We start from the raw sequence: 19,884 nt of genomic DNA, 5'->3' as shown, positions 1-19,884 counted from the left end.
TTAATCACATCCAGATCGATGTATATATATGCTTCCTCTTTTTATCTGTACAAGCAATTCAATCGTACGTGGGCTTCCCATTGGCAGGAAGTCAGGCAGAAAGCGTCGTCGTCGACAAAACAATTAGCGATCTAACAAACAGCTGCGACTCCGATCGAACAGAAATCAAATTAACCACGTCGTCGTCGTCGCCACCGCCGCCGCTAGCTGGCCTCGTCGGCGCCCGCCGTGATCACAGTGATTCGATCTGCTAGTTGCCTCGTTCTCACGTACGTGAGGTTTCTTGCTCTTTTTTTTTTACTGGATTTTACCCATAAACCTGGGTGGAGGTCTAGTCTACGGATTAATAGCCACTAGTTTCTGTGTTTTGTGATGGAGAAGTCTTCTTAGGTCTAGTTTTTTGGCTGTGTACATTCTATACAGAGACCGGGGGTAGACTCGATTGGAATATATCATCTTGGTGTATTTAAGCTTTCATTATCTAAAAAGATCAACGGGTGCTGTGGTGCATGGTTTTTGCCATGCTTAATTGCATAGTGAAAGTATCAAATCTGAGTGTTATTTTTTATTACTACTTATGGATTTGATGGGTGGTTTTTCAGAAAAAGGGGAGTGGTTTTCTAGGGAGTTTTTTAAAGGAAGAAGAGGGCGCGGTTTTTTACAGAGAAAGAAGACCGACTATGGTTTTAAACTAGTAAAGAAAGATATGGAAAAACATGTATCAATATGTGCACTCACCACTATACATCACATAATTGGGGTGCTAATACCTAGTTCCATTTCGAACCGACTAAAACCAAATCGAGCAATCTTAAGCCCAAGATTAGAAGAACAACTCAACGGCTAGTGGATTAGCTCATTGGCTCTCAAAATAAATAGTTCACAAATGAACAGCCTAGCCATACACCCCGGCGAATGTGTCTCAAGATATGGAGACTAGCTATAAATCCCTTATCTTGCTAAAATTTGTATTGGCTCTCCACAAAATTAATAGTCCATAGATAAACAACCCAGCGCCACGTCCCTGCGAACGTGTCTGCAAGAGATGAAGACCAACGATAAATTCTCCACCTTACTTAAAAATCTTACTAAAAGCGTGTACATATATGCATGTAATATTTATGGACACCAATATTTAAATCTTGGTGGGTAGACTCATACATTACAACTTCACCAACATATTATCGGTGCTTCTCCCCTTGTATCAATCATATAATGTGTATATGAAATTGATTAAACCGTGCAGTGTTGTTCATTTGTGCTTAGCATGGTGACCCACTGGTTTTAACTTCTCATGGTACTAAGCCTTGATATAAGGTAGTGTTTACCTTCAGATATTTTAAAGTGAAAATCAGTCCCCACCGCCGTTTGCCAAGAACTAAACGAAAACATGCCAAAAGTTGTTTGACTGTTAGTCAACTCCATACAAATTAATCGGTTTTTACAAACCAACCGCTGACAGTTTCATGAAAACCGACCGATTTTGTTAACCTGTTATGGTTACGGGCATACTTAGAGAGTCATGGATTCCTATTGATTTTGCCGGGTTGGCCAAAAGTTCGGTCGACCAATTTCGTTAAGATTGGGAGATGGATTCCAATTGATTCCTTTTATGCTATGTGGTCATCCTTGATGTTGAAGAATGGCTACTACCGTAGCCTATGTAAGTATATATGCATGTATTTGATTTGTTGCTAAAGCAAAGAGGCACTGATTGATCGATGACCCATGCTGGAATTTTGCAGCCTTTTTCCAAGAAAGCAAAGGATATATATATTGTAAGACAATGGTCTGGCACATTTTTTATACATCCGTTTCATAAACTATAAAAATCTCCAAATTGGTTATGAGCTCAGTGATCACCATCTATAAATCATCTGTCGATCTGAGATACGTCAGATAATTAACCAATCATACACTGTCACTGTGTTCTTCAGTTCCTGATTCCGAAAAGAAAAACCTATGGTCCGTGAAAATCATTTCTGTAGTAGGACGGACGCACACATCCATCATCGCTTGTAGCATAAGCGATTTACACGGACTCCTCCACTTCGCCGACATGTTCTTACCGATACAAAGTGCATGGATCTCTATACTCTATAGTGCTCTGCTCACCAAAGTCGCCCTGAAGGCTATAAATACGCGAGCCAGCCACCCCAAAATGGCAGCCTAGCTCATCACACAGCTGCCAAGAAGGCAAGGGGAACTAGCGAGCTAGCTAGTGTGTACGTGAGGCAATATGGGCCAGAGGAGGAGAGCTCCGTGGCTCGGCCTGCTCTTCCTCGCCGCCGGCGCGTTGCTCCTGCGGCTTGCGCTGGCGGAGGAGGAGCTGCAAGCGGCGACCTCCGCCGTGGCAACTCCAAACGGCGGCGTCGAGGAGTGCGAAGATGAGGTGGTTCTCAAGAAGGGGGAGAATGCGGTGCGCGGGGACGTGGACGATGTTAAGCGCCATACGAGCTTGCGGGGATGGGGGGTATGGAGCGGTGGTGGCGGGGGAGGCGGTGGTGGTGGCGGCGGTGGCGGTGGTGGTGGTGGAGGAGGAGGAGGAGGTGGTGGTGGTGGTGGTGGTGGAGGAGGAGGAGGGGGAGGTGGCGGTGGTGGAGGAGGAGGTGGAGGTGGCGGCGGTGGCGGAGGAGGGGGTGGGGGTGGAAATGGAGGAGATGACGGTGATAATGGTGACGATGGTGAAGATGGAGATGGAGATGCGGGGGGAAGAGGGGGAAAGGGGAGGGGTAGGGGTAGAGGTAGAGGTATAGGCGGTGGCATAGGTCGTGGAAATGGTCAAAACGGAGATCGAGGAATCAACAGTGGTGGCAGAGGCAAAATAAAAGGATCTAATGGTGGTAACAGAAATGTCATCGGTGATGGAAACAAAGGAGGTGGAGGTAATGGCGGTAGCGACAATGCGCAAAGCGGTGATGGCGGTGGCGGCTGGGAGAGTAGTGGTGGCGGCGGTGGCAGAGGCGATGTAAGTGGCGCCGGAGGAGGAGGAGGAGGAGGAGGGGATGATGCTAATGGCGTTCGTCAATTCATTGTACCTGGTCCGAGCATCTGTAGCAGCCACCGTTGCAAGCATGGTGGAGATGGCACAGGCAATGGCCAACGTAAGATCACCACAACCGGTGGCAACCACGGCAGCAGCGGCGTCACAAAACCAAAAGGGGAGCCATGAGGATGACCAAAATAATATCCATCTCGTAATTATGCGAAATTGTCACGTGATCTAAATCTAATCAAGCCGTACGTAAGCATAGTGGCTAAACAAAGTTGCTCCACGTAACAAGTTTAAAGTTTGTGTGTGATTCTGGTGGTGTCTGTCTCTGTCAGTACGTAGTGCCTATCAGCGTATCATGGGTGAATAACGAACCGTGTACCTCGTGTTCTACGTTGCAATTGCAGAATTTCTTAAGATTGTTTTCAACATCATATATTTGTACCATGGTTTTGTGTTTGTCGTTTGCTAGTACATTCAGCACCTTGTAGTTAAATAGTAGCTCTTGTATTGTGATAGACTGATAGGACAAGAAGAGCCCTGAAAGGGTAATTTCATTTGCTATCACTGGCATGAATAACACAATAATGAAACAAAATTTCTGCAATAATTTTGAAGATATATTATAAGCAATGTAGTACTAGTAAAGCAACGAGGTTCTGAATCCTCTGCAAGCACCAAGGCCAATCCCCAAGAAAAGAGAGAACAGCATTGTTCTCATCTTTTAACTGACTTGACAACGCTGTGATATTTCACTTCACGTAGTTAGCCAATTAGAACTAAGACTCGTTTCAAGATAACACTAAAAACAATTGATACACCATCAGTAATAGTTTCAAGGGATGGTCAGGCACAGTTGTCAATTCAGTTATACAGATACAACAGCAATGCACAAGGCAACAGTTACATCCAAGAATCTATCTTGTCTTCATGTTCTGAGTAGTATGAGAACTGAGTATTAGGAATAACCTCACAAGCTACATGCTACAAATTATCCCCTTTTCTTTAGTTGAGAAAAAAAAAAGGAAGAAAGAAACCATGAACATGTTTAGCATCAGGCTATTAACATTCTAAACTAATAGAGCTGAACTTAAGCTACATATCACAATTAACGAACTACAAGATACATAACTAGACCATCTAGTTAACTAGAATTAATCAATACAGAATAGACAACATGGCAGGAGTAATGAAGCAGAAAGTAACTAGTTTGCAACGAAGATCAGGATGAACAGGCCCAAGTCAATCACATAAACCCCCACCTACAAAAGCAACCCTGCAAGAAAGGAAGTGGATTAGTTCAGGTGTGTCCTAGTCTCAAAACATGTGCTTAATTTAACTCGAAAATAACACTAAAGAATGCAAATCATAAACCCATTGCAACTTACTACTGTCCCGCAACAACAATGTTGAGTTCTACCATTTATGACTCAGGAAACAAACAGATTACAACAGTTCAATGGCATTCAACCACAAGAAACTATCTAAACGACTACACAAGATTTACAGTTCACTAACATCCTCTGCGCCCATCTTAAAATTTTACCAGTTCAGTAACATGCTTTCATTTTCATTACTTTCATACAGACGACAACTTCAGAACACGTAAGTTTGCAGCGCATCTTTAGGGAACAAGGGCATACTTGCATGTTGCGCTTCATCTTGTAGAGCACCATTTACTTTGACTGCTCGAATGGTGCACGGACAAATAGCTGTCCATGGAGAGTGACAACTGCCGAAGTTTGATGAGGATCAATGCGGGAGGGCAAACTAATAACCTGAAGTAAGTGTACCGTTTTCAATGCCAAAGAATACAATTATAAAATGAAACATCAAATAAATTCAAAAGGTTAACACTTGACAGACCTTCTTGAATGGAGTAACACCCCAAGGATTGTCTAGTTGCTCAGGCTCTCCAGTAACTATCAAACGGCCAGCAGGATCTGACTGAACATGTACCTGCATCAATGTATTAGATATGAATAAGGAATATCTAGAACCAAAGTACCAAAGTCATTCCAACTTTTGCAGTATGAGTCTAAACTTGAAATTCATAGATAGGTGGAATAAGATTACAAGTATATGCAGAAATTCTTTTGGATTCTTTTAGGGCATCTCTCAGTTGGTGTGCACAGTTAGTGCAACCGGAACTTGTGTGCATAGGACACGTTGCCAACTTATGACAGAGGAGTGCTTGGTAAATGATAACTGAACCAAAAGCGTCTAACTGCATGCTTGCTAATTGAATGGTAGAATTTATTTACCTCCTCACGCAGAAGGCCAGGAACCAATGCATAGACTTCATAGCAATCTTTCTGCAAGAAAAAAGATATTTTCCTTTACAAAATGACCATGAAAAATATGTTTCCCCTGATTTCTGGTTAACACATGCTGTTTCTAACTTCCACGATAGTTCTACAGATTTCAAACATAATATGCGTTTCGCTAGCATAGTTTTTCAGAACTTCTGTGGAGAACTACTAGAACTGGAAAATATGGGCAAGTGGCTAAAAGAGGCCAAAAAAGCATGAAAAAGGTAAAATATGATGATCCAAATGAGATACTTACAGTTCTCCGAACGTTTATCTTTACCCAATCAGCTGGAGGGCCAAGGTCAAGAACCATTGAGTCATTTCTGCCAAATAGAAATAATTGAAATCAGTTCACAGTTTCACATCCATACAAATTGAGGGTGGAAGAGTGAAAAAATCAATTGGCATGCCAAAACCCAAATAGTTAACTGGATGAGCCTTATAATATCATCGTGACATTCAAAAGAACAGACTGGTGCCTACAGTAATATTACATGATTCCTGTGGATGCTCGATGACAAAGGAAAGAGAATCATCTGCAAGACTTACTGTAGCTTGTCAGGTTTATATGGTACAATCCTGTCATCTTCCAAGGTCGGTGTCCTTTTCCTCTTGGCAGAACCTAAAAAAAGCAACATAAGTAAATAATAGCATGATGATGTTTAAAAAATAAAAATCAAGAAATGGTACCGCTGCTTTTAGGAGTTTTATCCTTTTTTAAGACAGACACCGTCCCTTTATCCTGGTAAAAACAAAAGGTTACTGATACAGCAAATTGCAAGTCACTAATGACAATTTGACTTGAACGAACACGTACTTTAATTATTGGATCAGCAATTTCACCATTGCCAAGCAAGCGCTGAGAGTGCCAGCCTTGCATAGCTCGGGTTGCAGATTCTCTTCTAGCTCTTCCAGAACCAGAAGCATGGATGCCAACCTGTATCAAGATTATAAGCTCATCCTTTTTAAGATCCTTACTTACACATCTCAAAAAAATAACATATTTCCTGCTGAAGTATTTAACACAACTAAACAAACATCTGCAATAAAGGAAGTCAAAAATTTAAATGCAGAATGAATCTTCATTCCATCTGAAATCAGTTCCTTTTAAATTACTCCCAAAATATAACTTCTAGCATTTCAAAATTTGTTCCAAAATATAACTTCTCTACCTACATTCTCTTCTCAACCAATCACAATCTTTCCCCATTTAATTTCACCTACTTTCTTAATACCCGTGTCTAAGCCCAAAATTTCTTATATTTTGGGACATAAATAATAGTTAGAAACAGGACCCATTTATGTCTGATTTCCACAGGGATCATGGAAAACTTATGCTAGCCGTCATACTACTGTACCTGACTTTCAGAAGTAATCCTCTCTGTTAAATTAGATGCAGCAACTTGAAACTCGCCCGTTTCGATTTTGTGTTTCTCATATTCAAGGAGTGCCTGCATGGAACAAAAACAATAAAGAGGGTCGGTGAGACAGAAGGGGGCAAAAATAAAACCAATGCTGATTTAAAATATAACACTACTCTTGACAAAATGCATTGGTGTTTAAATTTTATTATACACTCAGTTTCCCCCAGATAAGAACCAGTGTTCCTGCTGCATTCTGCTTGTGCAATTCAAAGAGAAAAACAAATCATGCAAACCAGCACCTGTGCTTATCTACCAAGTAATAGAAACCAAGAGAAAATAGCCTCAAATATGATCCACATCTATGTGACGGTCATCGAGATGGGATCGCATTTAAGGGCATAATCTTATGTTGACAGTTTGGCAAAACTTCCAAAGTATTGCGTGTACTTTTGTTTCAAGACTCCTTTTACAAGAATCATGCAAAATCTTAGAATATGTTAAATGAATTGATTTTTTTTCTTCAATTAACTACTGTGGTTGTCATTGGCTCATGACGTGAGAGGGGAATACAGGATTCAACCACAACAGTGCTGCAACTAGAGAACTAAAACTGCAGACAAGGTTGTCCAGGCTCTGAAATCTACATACCTTCTCATAGAAGTTACGGAAGGTCCATGAAACAGTTGTGCATGTCCTGCATAAAACATAAAGAGTATTCAAATCTGAGCTTATGCCAACCAAGTTCGAGCTTCCATCATTGCACAATTCAATTGAGATTCACCAAATGGCCTGAACAGAATGCAGAAGAAATCAGATACATACTTCGGAGGTTTGAAAGACTCTCCCACTTGCCGCCACAGTTTGCATGATGTCACCTGTTGATGCAACTAGTAAGCAAGCATGCAGTGCACATTACCTAAAGATTATACAACAATGTCACGAAATCACAATGCGGCATATAAATATTTTAGTAACACAAAGAAATTAATAATAGCTTAGAGATATCAATTTGGTGAACAAGAACTGAACTTATATATGGTCAGTCTCACTACTTCTGTGCAAATGGAACTGTCATCATGATTGGTGTATGTACTGTAGGAAATAGAAGTGTCGATTTTGATCTCTATTTTCTTGACTCACTTAATCAGGTCAGTTGAATATTTCAGGAGAAAAGGTCCGAAAACAGATTAGATTCAGAAATAATAGTGGCAGACACTTTGCACACAATGCATCAAATTAATAGGATCTGATGGTATATGGAAAGAAAAATAGGTAGGCAAATTAAAATCCACATCTTCCACTTTATATACAGGTGTGGAATCAGATATGCACGTTATGATAACAAACTGGCATACCAAAAACTCATTACATGCTAAAAGCCTAAATCCTTTTTTTTTTTGTTGTTGTTTTGCTTGGCTTATAGCTTGCTGTTGGAATCATTTTCAAAATTCCAAATGGGCCTTCCATTCTAACATAACAAAAGGAAGTAACAACTGGATAAGCATATTGCCGAAGTGCCAAAAAAAAAAAAAACTCACATAACCAACCCTGTATGATACATATATTGGATTTGTTTTCTTGAACTAGTTTATAAAGGGAAAAAATAAGTAAAACAGTATATTGTAGTCCTATAATCTTAATGTTCCCAGCTCATAAATACATAATATGTGCAGAAAGTAAATATTTAATCTTACAAAAGGACTTGGAACCTTTTGGGAGTGACAGGTGTGTTCTACAGCCACCCTCAGTTCAGAGGATCTTCTGTGGCTATATATACGTGGTAGACATGGATGTATTGTTTGCAAGTTTTTTTAATAAGGAAAAATGCATCATTTTCACATGATCATATATAGGCCAAATGATCTCATGTGGTCATACAAGTTTTGAGTTGGAAATATTTTTTTCGTATTTTTTGTTTTGAGTTTTGTAGTCTATTTATTTGCTGTCCATTGCAATGCATAATAGCAAGCAAGTAATCCAAAAGACACTATAACCCAGATGGTCAGATATTATTCAATAAGGCATCAAAATGAGTACCTGATCATAGCCACCCAACCCAGTCACTTGTCTCCACAACCTATAAAAAAAATTAAAATCAAGATAAAATTAGTTCATGTCCATAGCACATAACAAATTCTAACATACAGACAAAGAGGTCCTTGTACTAACTTGAGGCAATTCAACCCTTCACCATAGAACTTCGGGGGCTTGAATTCCATAAGCTTCTCCCTGTAAAACCGCTCAAGTTCCTTCATGAAAGCAGCCTGCTCCTCCTCAGTCCCCGAGTCATCACCACCACAGCTGTAATCAAACATGAAGGAGTTGCTTGCAAGCTTGGACAGCACCGGGTCCTCCACGTCCTCCCCAGCTGACGCTAACATAAGCTGTTTCTCACCATCAGCACCCTTGTTATCACCATTGCTATCGCCGTCCGCCTTCACATGCCCATCACCATTCTCCAATTTTTCAACCTTCATTTCAGCCACCTCATTTCCGCCAGCATCCGTCTTACCGTTACTAGTCACAGGAATATCCTTTGCCTTATCCACTGCGGCCCCACCCTCCTGCTCCACCGCCTCCTCCTTTGCATCCATGCCTTCAGGCTTTACTGAATCCTTCACGGAATCAACGGTATCGGCAGCCTCCTCAATGCCATCCTCACCCTTACCAGATTTCTCCTCTTCCACAGCATTGGCTTCATCCACAGGGCCATCGGCGCCTGGCTCCGCCTCGCTTTCCACAGGCGCAGACCTAAACTGGGCCATGGGGGTTCAGCTGTACCCCAAAATTATTTTTGGAAACAAACAAACTGCCATTAGCACCACACCACGCATGCAACAAAATTAAGCAAATCGAACGAATTGGAAGTGTTAATTAGAGAGAAACAAATAAATCCAAGCCCATATCGCATAGGAGGATGAACAAAATACCTTCAATTAGGCTCAAATCCAGATGCTCGCCGTCCGGGCGCGCGCGCGCGACGACGCCTCCACACAGCGTAGAAGGCTAGGGCAGAGAGAGTGAGATAGAGAGAGAGGGTCGGGGAAGGAGAGGAGGAGGGCCGTCGCCCGCACCGTGCCTCCGAGGAGGAGCCGCGACGCCGCGGCCGCGCCTCCGCCCGCCGGAAACAGCGTCCCCGCGGGCGAACAGACACGAGCCGAGGCGGGGAGGGTGTAGAGCCGTAGCCCGTCGGGGTCGACGGGGAGAGAGAGACGGGAGCGGTGAGGTGAGAAGGGCTCCCCCTGGCGAGCGGCGGCGGCGGAGGCGGAGGCGGAGGCGAGGGCGGCGAGCGGCCGAAACCCTAGCCGGAGACGGGGGAGACGACGACGGGAGAGGAAGAGAGAGGTCGAAATGAACAGGGGGAACGCTTTGAACTGAAGCGGGTTTGTTTCACCCGCTCCGGTTTATTGTTTTTTTTCCCTTCTTTTTTTGTACTGTTTCTGCATTTTTTTAACCGCTTCTGGTAAAGAAAAATCTCGCTTGGGAGATAGTGGCTTTATGCTGCTTCTGATCTTCGCTATGAGAATCGGACGGTGTTGGAAGCTTTGCTGTTGTACTCCTATTTTTGGTAGTACTTTTTCATATTCCTTAGGAAAGCCACTTGGCGCGTTTTATTGTATGAAAATACAGTTACATCGTTAGCTAGAATGTTTAGCAAAAAAAATTATGAGGCTCATCAACCTAATCAATAACACTTTAAAATAGACCTATGTTTAAGTATATTTGCTAGAAAATTAGCTTCCCTATTATAGCGCTCGACAAAGACTTTTGTAATATCACATTAAAAAACGTTGTCCAAAAATATTCGGGTTACATCGTTTCCACCACTTGCAAGTAGTATGTTTGGGTAATAATATTTTGACAACCAATTTGCTAATTTGCTAGGCAAGAATGTATCCTTCCCTGAGGACCTAGCCTTCTAGTCTTCTACCATGGCTACATCAAATAGTATGAGGTAAGTACATGCAAGAACCAGCTATAAAATTTCCTTGTGCGTCTTGTATGATTGCCCCGGCTCCTCCTCTACTCAAAACAATACCAAAAGAAGCATCTACATCCTTCATGTGGTTTTGCATCCATGTTTTTCCTTACCATTTTATAATTTAGTGTAAGAGCAACAATAGATATAGCTGATGTAGCAATCATCTGAATCATTTCACCATTTGCCTCCTTTCCCACCAAATGTACCATCCACTGTCAAAAACAAGTTCAGCGAATCCCAAATCATTAAGGTGTAATAACGTACCTTCCTTCATGATTATTTGGTAATATTGTTATACCGGTTTATAGTAGTATTTATTTATTTAGTGGACTATCTAAGAAACTGTCACAAGTTTTTTCTATACAAAACATTCAAATGTAACTATAGTGTAACAAAAGTGTAAGTATATTGTAACTTGTATATAACTAGGATAAAACTATCACAAAAATTGTATGGCGCGATGGCAGTATAGATCTTCAATGAACTCAAGGGCGTGAGATTGAATCACAGCAGCTGCACTTGCCAATTTATTTGTTCTCGTACTTGCTAGCATGAATTTTAAAGCAAATATAATAGTCCAAAAGTTAACGGAGCAATGTCGATGGTAATCTAGAAATTCCCTTTATTTTGTTTTTTGGTTTTAACGGAGAGGAAAAGTTGGGCCAATTCCTTTTTTTTTTTTTTTGGTTTTCTAACGGAGAGCAAAAGTTGGGCTTATTACAGGGCGGCCTGCTAAACATGGGCCATTACGAACACATAGGGTCGTCAATTTTCAGGGAGAAGTTGCCGTTGTTCTTCTAGCCTATTTTTATATGCCATTTAGAGCATTTTTCTGATTAAGATACATATTTTATCTCTTTTTTAAGCACGGTTTGTTGGTTCTGCAAGCCTGTGTGACTGGCTGGTTTTGCTTTGTTGGTTCTGCAGATTGTTATTTTGGATCACTAAAGTTTAATCCCAAACAGAAAAAGAGTAGTTGGCACAGCCTTGCTGGGAGATCATCTTAGTTTTGCATTGCCAAAATGATAGATACAGACTCCACGACTCAAATTAAGGGCCTGTTTGGTACAGCTCCAACTTCTAAATTTAACTTCAGGAGTTGGGTCTGGAGTGGAGTTGTGGAGCTGCCTAAACCTAGCTCCACAACTCTAGTTCATTTTGTGAGACAGCTCCACTCCCAGTTTTAGTGGAGATGAAACTGTTTGGCTGAGCTCCAGCTCCAGGATGGGTGGAGCTGGAGCTGGAGCTGTGCCAAACAGGCCCTAAGGGATGGAATGCAAAGGCTCGTCGACTGAAGATTCGACGTATTTCTGAACACATATGTGAATTGTTCTTATGTATGGCTTTTGATTACAAAACAGGCTATAATTCGAATTCTCGATGGTTCCTCCAATAATGGCGAAGAAGATACTCCCTCCGTTCCTAAATATTTGGCGCTATTAACTTTTTTAAACATGTTTGATCGTTCGTCTTAATTTAAGTAATTATTAATTTTTTTCCTATCATTTGATTCATTGTTAAATATACTTTTTATGTATACATATAGTTTTACATATTTCATAAAAGTTTTTGAATAAAACGAACGATCAAATATGTTTAAAAAAGTCAACGGTATCGAATATTTAGAGATGGAGGGAGTATTATATAGTTGGCAATGGAGGAGATCGACAGGCACCGATCACTGTTAGTGTCAACCTTCATCTCAAGATGGCCATGCTCCATCTCAGCACTTTTGCCGCGACTTGCTGGTCTCTCGCAAAAAAGAGAGAAAAAAATTGTAGGAGCCATCCAATTCGATCAGTAGCTTGATTGAGTGAAAGCGATAAATCTCTAAACCATACCCTCGATAGGAAAAACAACAAAAAAAAAGAAAAAGAAAATCGGTCGGAGAATAAAAGTCCGACCCCCTCACTCGTCCAGGTTTGCAAAATCACTGAATCCCAGAGTCTCAAATGAAATGTAAACAGTTTGGAATTGTTGATGCTTGCAACAATGGCGATAATGTAGCACCGCAGAAGACAGGAAAAAACAGAGGTGGGCTAGCCCGTCTAGGTCCTCACCCCTTCTAATTATTTAATATCAGACCATTTCATAATATTCATGTTTTTTATTTAATTGGAGTGGTTTATGCAATTTTACCTTTTTTCTAAACTAGAAAAAAAAGCCCGTGCATTGCAACGAGCAAATTCTATTTTAATTTTATTATTGTTATATGGTTTAGCTTTGGTAAAATTAACTGTGGGAATTTGCTTGAATATTTCTTTTAGAAAATGATGAGCTGCAATTAGGATTATGTGTTTCATCTCAAGTTAGTATGAGTTTTTTAAAAGAGATTTATTATACGATTCCTTTTATATTTCTAAAAGCAAACGAGCTGAAAATCCAACTCAAACACGAATATGTATTTTCAAAAGTGAACGAACTTAAAAACTGACTCAAACACATATGACATACCAAAATACCAGAAAAAACATCTTTAATTTTTATAATAGTAAATAGAAAAGGAAACCCTCAATAAAAGACGTGGGACATAGAAACGTCGTCGAAGAAGGTGACAATGCAGGCTGCAATAACTAGGAGAAATAGGGAAAGAAATTTCTGACCCGCGGGGTTCGGATAGAGAAACAAATTCCGAACCCCCTTGGTCGTCCAGTCCAGCGACCAATGCTAACTCCGATTCAGATCAGGTGCAGTTATAGCTATGACTGCAACTTAAGAACTGCATGCTATTTCAGCCATCCATTTCTATGATCAACGGCTCAGATCTAGTCATCTAGCGATACAGTGACCACACCAACAGTATTCTGTGCTACAGTGTTTTCTGCTACAGTACGATGAACAGTGCGCCTGGCTGATCTGGACCGTTCCATCTGCATCCGTTAATAAAAAATGGTACTGCCTAAGGGCACCTACAATGGTTATCTATAGGCTCTCTATAAGATTTCCATGTCAGCATATTTTCTTACTTGGAAGAGATTAAATGAAGAGAGAGAGCAAAGCTATCTACTAAACTGGAGATAGTCTATAAAGAAAAACGAGGCAATGTATTAGAGAGCTGTAGATACCCATATAGACATACTATTGAGGTGGTTTACTATTAATCTAGTCTATTATTGAGATGTACATGTTTTATAAAGAACACCTTACTTTACCACTGTGGGTGCTCTAAGTTACAGTCCCACTAGCGACTGCAGCTGATCCTGATTCGCTAACTCCAGTGGACGGTGGTTGTTCGCGTAAAAGAATCATCTCTGCAGCCGGCATGCAACCACACAATCTCTGCTTCTCGGTGACCGTCATCGTCCATCCATGGATCATCCACCGGTCATTGCTTCTTCGGCTTGTGATTAATTGCTTATGTATTGCTGTGAGTTTTGGCCGGATAGCTAGGATAGGATTGTGGCATTGGGATTCTAGTACAGTACCACATGCGTTTCTTAATCACAATCTCGTTTGCAATGCTCTGCCGAGAATGCACCAGAGGACCGGAATTCATAAGCTCGACTGAAGATTCGATATATTATATACTCCTATTTGTGAATGCATGCAGAGGACCAACTGAAATGTGCTTACGTGTAACTTCGCTTAGAGCAGGTATAATAGTAGACTATTAGCCAGCTATAAATATATTTTAGTGAGATAAAAGATAAGAGAGAAGAGCAGCGGACTACAAATATGTAGCCAACTACAGCACGGACTATAAGACGCGGTGTGTATGATATATGGGACCATATATTAATAGTATATTAAACAACTATTGTATGAATTGACTATTAGATTGGCTATAGATGAATTGAAGCTGGTAGGTTGGCTATACTATTAAACTTATCTAATTACCAGCTCCAATTCATCTATAACTAATCTAATAACTCATTCATACAATAGTTACATACTACACTATCAATAACTGGTCTCACATGCCATACACACACTGTGTCTTGGAGTCCATACACTGCATCAATTTATAGCCCGCTGCTATTCTCTTTCCTCATTTATCTCCTTAAAATTTGTTTGCAGCTGGCTTATAGCCAGCTATTGTACCTGCTCTTACAAGAAACAGGCTTTAATTAATTCTTCACACTTGAAACAATTGTGAAGAAGATAGTGGTACTGGAGCTTGAAGAAATAAACCAAAAAAAATTCTAGACCATAGGGGTTCCCCTCCTAGGGTGTGTTTAATTCCTGAAAAAAAAGTTGAAAGTTTGAAGAAAGTTGGGAGTTTGGAAAAAAGTCGGAAGTTTATGTGTGTAGAAAAGTTTTAGATGTGATATGATGTGATGAAAAGTTGGGAATAGGGGGGAAACTAAACACGGCCCTAGCCTTCACTTGGAAAAAGCAACTTAAAAAGATGGAAAAAGTCCACTTTGACTCCCTTAAAAATAGACCGAATCTGATTCATACCCCTCAACCAGAAAACCGGATAAAACGACTCCCTCAACTATTGAAACTAGTGTAATTTGACTCCCTCAGCGGTTTTGGAGAATGGTTTTGCTGACGTGGCGCTGATGTGGCGATGTTGACCTGGTCTTCGTCCTACATGGCGTTTACGTGGTATTAGAATTAAAAATATATATGTGTGACCCATTTGTCATTCACATAGGAAAAATACTTGTGGGACCCACAGCCATATCATCCTCTCTTTCTCTCCAACCCTTCTTCCTCCTCCCTCTCCTTCCTTATCTCTCTCTTTTCTTATCCCCTTGGCTATGGCAGCGACGTGTACTGGAGTGGCGGCGGCGGCGAGCTGGCGAGGGCCAGAACGGGGCGTCGGCCGATTCCCCTCCTCTTCCTTGGCTCCCCAAAATCCCTAATCCCTGCATCGCATTTCGCCTCTTCCCGCGCGCAACCTCCATATCGCACGCCGTCGGCCGCCGGCGTCCACTCTCATCATAGATTACCGCCTGCGCGAGCCATGGACCATGTCGGGAACTCGGGGTTGGCCGCACTCGAGGGCGGGGGAGCGGGTAATCCGCCGGAGCCGGCGCCGCACCTGGGTCATCCTGCAAACGAGGGGAGCACAAGCACCAAGAGAGGAGTGCGTGCTGCTCGGGGAGGAGATTCGTGGTGTGGTGGCGTGCGAGGGGGTGGAGCTGGTGGAGCGGCACGAGCGGGCGCGGCAGTGGGCGGCGCGGATGAAAGCGGACGGCATGGAGCCGGTGGGGTCGTACGGCCATGCTTTTTTCTTCTGCTGGCACAAGAGGCCGCTTTGCGCCATCTCTGCGTGGCGGCCGGCGGCGGCCAGCTAGCTGCTCGATCGATCGAGGTGCACGTGCATGTGTTCTATGTGTGAAATTGACAGTTTGTTTGGATTGGATCATTGGAGTGGAGAACTGCATTAATCAGCTTGCGTTGTTCACTGTGAGATTGTTGCTACTTGCCAGCATCATCATCGTCATCCAAGATGCCGCACGGTTGAATTTGCAACCTGCCCGCCGTTGCCACCGCTCCAGCCCTCGCCCGCTCGCCGCCGCGACAGCTCCAGCACCCATCATCCCGCCCGTCACCGCCGCAGCCGAAGGGGATAAGAAAAGAGAGAGATAAGGAAGAGAGAGGGAGGAGGTAGAAGGGTTGGAGAGAGAGGATGATACGTGGCCCCAAATGTCTGTGGGTCCCACAATATATATATATTGTAAATGATAAATAGGTCTCACATATATATATTTTTAATTCTAATGCCACGTAGGACGATGATCAGCTCAACATCACCATATCAGCGCCACATTAGCAAAACCACCCTCTAAAACCACTGAGGGAATCAAATTGCACTGGTTTCAATAGTTTAGGGAGTCGTTCTATCCGGTTTTGTGGTTGAGGGGTATGAATTAGATTCGGCCTACTTTTTAAGGGAGTCAAAGTGGACTTTTTCCTAAAAAGATCAGCCATGATGGGATTGGGCCGGTTGAGAATAGCCCATCAGGACATTAAGCGCTTACTTATTTAATAGGCCCCAACTTATTCCCAATCACACCAACATTGGAAGAAATATATTTTGTCCCAAGTCCGATATCTCTCTCTCTCTCTCAACAAAACAATATATGAATTCTCCCTAAAATATCAAAAAAAGGTTAATTTTGCCTGTCCGAGATATTTAACGGTGGTTTCATTCGAGGTGGTGTATACGTGCAGTACAGTCAAGGAGAAAATAATAAAACAAAGGTGGAACCTATATATATATGTCACTAGCCACCTCTCTTCTCTCTTCCACTCAAGCCTAGCACCTCCATTGTTAGCGAAGGAGAGCAAGGAGACCGGGACTAGAAGGTGGAGGAGGTAGGCGATGATGGTTGGGAATAGGCGCCTAGAGAGGGAGGCGGGAGGCGGGAGGCTCACGGTGCCGAGGGGAAGGTGCTCGTGGCATCATCTGCCTTGGTATAACTCACAACACTGTCCGACCATCCTCCCCCATCTCTAGGCTATCCTCCACTCTCTCGTCCTCACCTTCAACCCACAATTGAGTTATCTTCATATTAACAGTGAAATTTGGTAAGCCCAAAGTCATCATCGGCTTAAAGTCAGTGTCGGCTTCGAAGTACTAAGATTAGCTGATGAGAGTTATCAAGTCGTCAATTGTTAGATTCTTGCTATAATCGGTTAAGGAAATTGATCTACTAAAGGAAGCTATCCAGAAGAGACCGAGTTCAAAGAGAATGCGGCATGGCAAGTTACCTATTAATTAGCAATAGTTTGTTAGTTTCCTTTTATCTTTAGGAAAGTGTGTTTAGTGTCCGATAAGGACTCTATGTTTTTCTTTTATCTTTAGGAAAGTTTCTTTCTTGTCCGACAAGGACTTGTATCAACCCATGGGTATAAATATGTACACCCGGGGTCTATGTAATCTATCCTCACGATCAATACAATTCGGTGCATCGCCACCTTTTACCTTTTTTACTTTATTTTATCGTCCGGCGGGACTTGGCACCTGACGCGGGGCTGCATCGGTGTTCGATCTCCGGCGAAGGGGTAAGTCCAATGTTCCGTCGGCCCAGGCAATTGTATCGTTTACGTCGGCGTCGTTCAAAGCTGCATCAGTATATTTTCGACCTCTTGGATTGCTCTGGTTTGGATGATATATTTGCCTACCTATTTATCATGTCTCTGTTAATCTAGTCTTAGCATATCAATTTAGCTCTATCGGCTGTCTCTCGCTTTAGGGTTTCTGCCAGTATCGGCTAAATCGCGTTGCTAGATTAGATTAGCCTAGGCATCTATCACCCTGAAAATCAGTCAACGGCTTTATTATCTAGATATTGTGTTTCTTTTCATACTTAGTGTTGCATCAGTTAAGTTTGATCTACTAAGTCGTGCTTAGAACCATAATCTCTAGCCTGCTTATTGATTGCCAATAAGGGTTTCATCGGGGTTTCAGCCGGTGAGTTATCTGGACGTTGCATCGGCTCGTAAGGATTGCATATACATATAAGTTGGATTTAGCCGATGACAACAAAGGTTTCACTGTTTAATCTAATCTTGTGGATTTCATGACATCGGACCTCCAGCCGATGTGTGCTTTAATATTCGGATCGATGCTTATTTATCATATCATTATTTGCCGATTGGTTTATATTGGATTATATTATTATTTTATTACATCATCATCAGCCAATTGCCTTTATAGCATTATCTACATTGGACATATAGCCGATTGCTTAAACCCTATCGCTATCGGCTGGTATCGGCATCGGCTATTATCGGTTATCGGCTGGAATCACTACATCGGCTGTTTAGCCGATCGGCTGTTTTATCTGCTATTTGCATATCTTGTCAGTTATAGGATCAAACTAACTGGCACACCCACATCTCATCAATCTTTAGACCTGCGCTAGAGCTAAGCAGATCTCCCAGGCCAGTGTGTTTGATTTTTCCGTCAACACTTCACCACCACCGCATCCTTGTCGGAGTTTCACCAACCATTAACCTAACCTCTTCATCTATTCCTCATTGAGACCTCGTCAACTCGGTATATACAAAAGCGAGGAAGTGGCAAGTGGTGAGTTCAAAAGCTTGAGCTGCTATTCGGTGATGGCAGTGGCGAGAGAGGGAAGAGATACCATCTCCGTGGTGAGAAACGGCAGGCATCGATCTCATCCCTGACTAATACCTCTCCATCAAGACAACCTCAATGCATCGCCTCCCTGAGCATTGAGGAAGAGGGAGCTTGCCGTAGCCACTCGCGCGAGGGGCTTGAACTCAGCAGTGGTTGTGCTGTATAGGAGGAGGGATCACAGGAATTAATGGGGGATGAAGGGACATAGAGGACTCCACCACCCGTAGTCAAGCATGGCATTGTGGCGAATGGGAGTTGCAGTCATGGCTTTCAGTGGAGATCTTGGCCTTGGGTGAGCTCGAGTCGATGACACCTCCTTTGTCACATAGCTCTCCCTTAACCAAGCTCGATGTCTAGGTCGGAAAAGGAGAGGAAGGGAGAGGTCGAGCTACGCCGGTGAGGAAGGTAGTATGCTTTAGGTTGAGGGATGACGACAGTTGTCCGAGAATGAACTCCTCCACTAGGGAACCATGAGGCCCCCCTTTGTGAGTTCGGCCGGGGGCAGCGGGTGAGATTTGAGGGCTTAGTGAGCGGAGCTGTGTGATCTTGAGGGGGTTAGGCCCCTCCAAGACGATGAGACAAAAGAGGTTTATACAGGTTCGGGCCACTATGAAGCGTAATACCCTACTCCTGTGCATGATTGATTGAATGTAGAACACCAGTGCTTGGGCTTGCGAGACCCAAGCGCCAGTTCGCTCGGAAGTCCCCCCTCTACCACTAGGCCTGGACCTCCTTTTATACCTAAAGGGGTTACCACATGGCCCAACAACCTAACCTAGCTCTGGTGGAGAAGTATTATAATCTTTGCATTAAATGCATATCTTGTATCTTGACTTGGGAAGCCAAGCACACGTCGTCTTGATGATGGGGCCTGTCAAATCTTGTCGCCTGACACGGGGGGTGCCCCTGTCAGTCACCATTTAATGGGTGAAGACTTCTGGGCTCTTATTACACCGGAAAACGGGAGCCTTGCTTTGACCAGAGCGGGAGGACCGACTCCGGCTAGGATAAGAGGATGAGAACCTCTCACCATCATTATTTGATGGGATATGTCGGGCTGCACATCGCCTGACACACGCGATGGTGCGCCTGACATCTTGGGTCCCATCAGTCATTCGACCGGTCACAGACCGGTTGAGTGCACTGCACACCGCATTAAATGCGGCGTGGCGCGACCGCTCAGGACGCCA

At 42.8% G+C, this 19,884-nt stretch overlaps 1 protein-coding gene across 1 annotated transcript; it reads right to left on the bottom strand.

Moving 5' to 3' along the window:
* Positions 1-3,841: 3,841 nt before the first annotated feature.
* LOC127776852 (AT-rich interactive domain-containing protein 6-like) lies at positions 3,842-10,051 on the bottom strand. Its single transcript, XM_052303413.1, has 14 exons — positions 9,599-10,051; positions 8,838-9,443; positions 8,706-8,745; positions 7,491-7,543; positions 7,317-7,362; positions 6,663-6,755; positions 6,122-6,241; positions 5,995-6,046; positions 5,854-5,926; positions 5,561-5,627; positions 5,257-5,307; positions 4,859-4,951; positions 4,636-4,770; positions 3,842-4,268 (listed from the first exon to the last, which is right to left on the bottom strand). Exons 2-13 carry the CDS (start codon positions 9,431-9,433, stop codon positions 4,669-4,671), a joined length of 1,386 nt encoding a protein of 461 aa, XP_052159373.1. The 5' UTR covers positions 9,434-9,443; positions 9,599-10,051; the 3' UTR covers positions 3,842-4,268; positions 4,636-4,668.
* Positions 10,052-19,884: the final 9,833 nt, after the last annotated feature.

The sequence above is a fragment of the Oryza glaberrima genome, chromosome 6 (genome assembly GCF_000147395.1).
Source record: "Oryza glaberrima chromosome 6, OglaRS2, whole genome shotgun sequence".
Lineage (NCBI taxonomy): Eukaryota > Viridiplantae > Streptophyta > Magnoliopsida > Poales > Poaceae > Oryza > Oryza glaberrima.
Note: the sequence above shows the minus strand (reverse complement) of the source record. Positions and strands in the feature narration are given on the sequence as shown.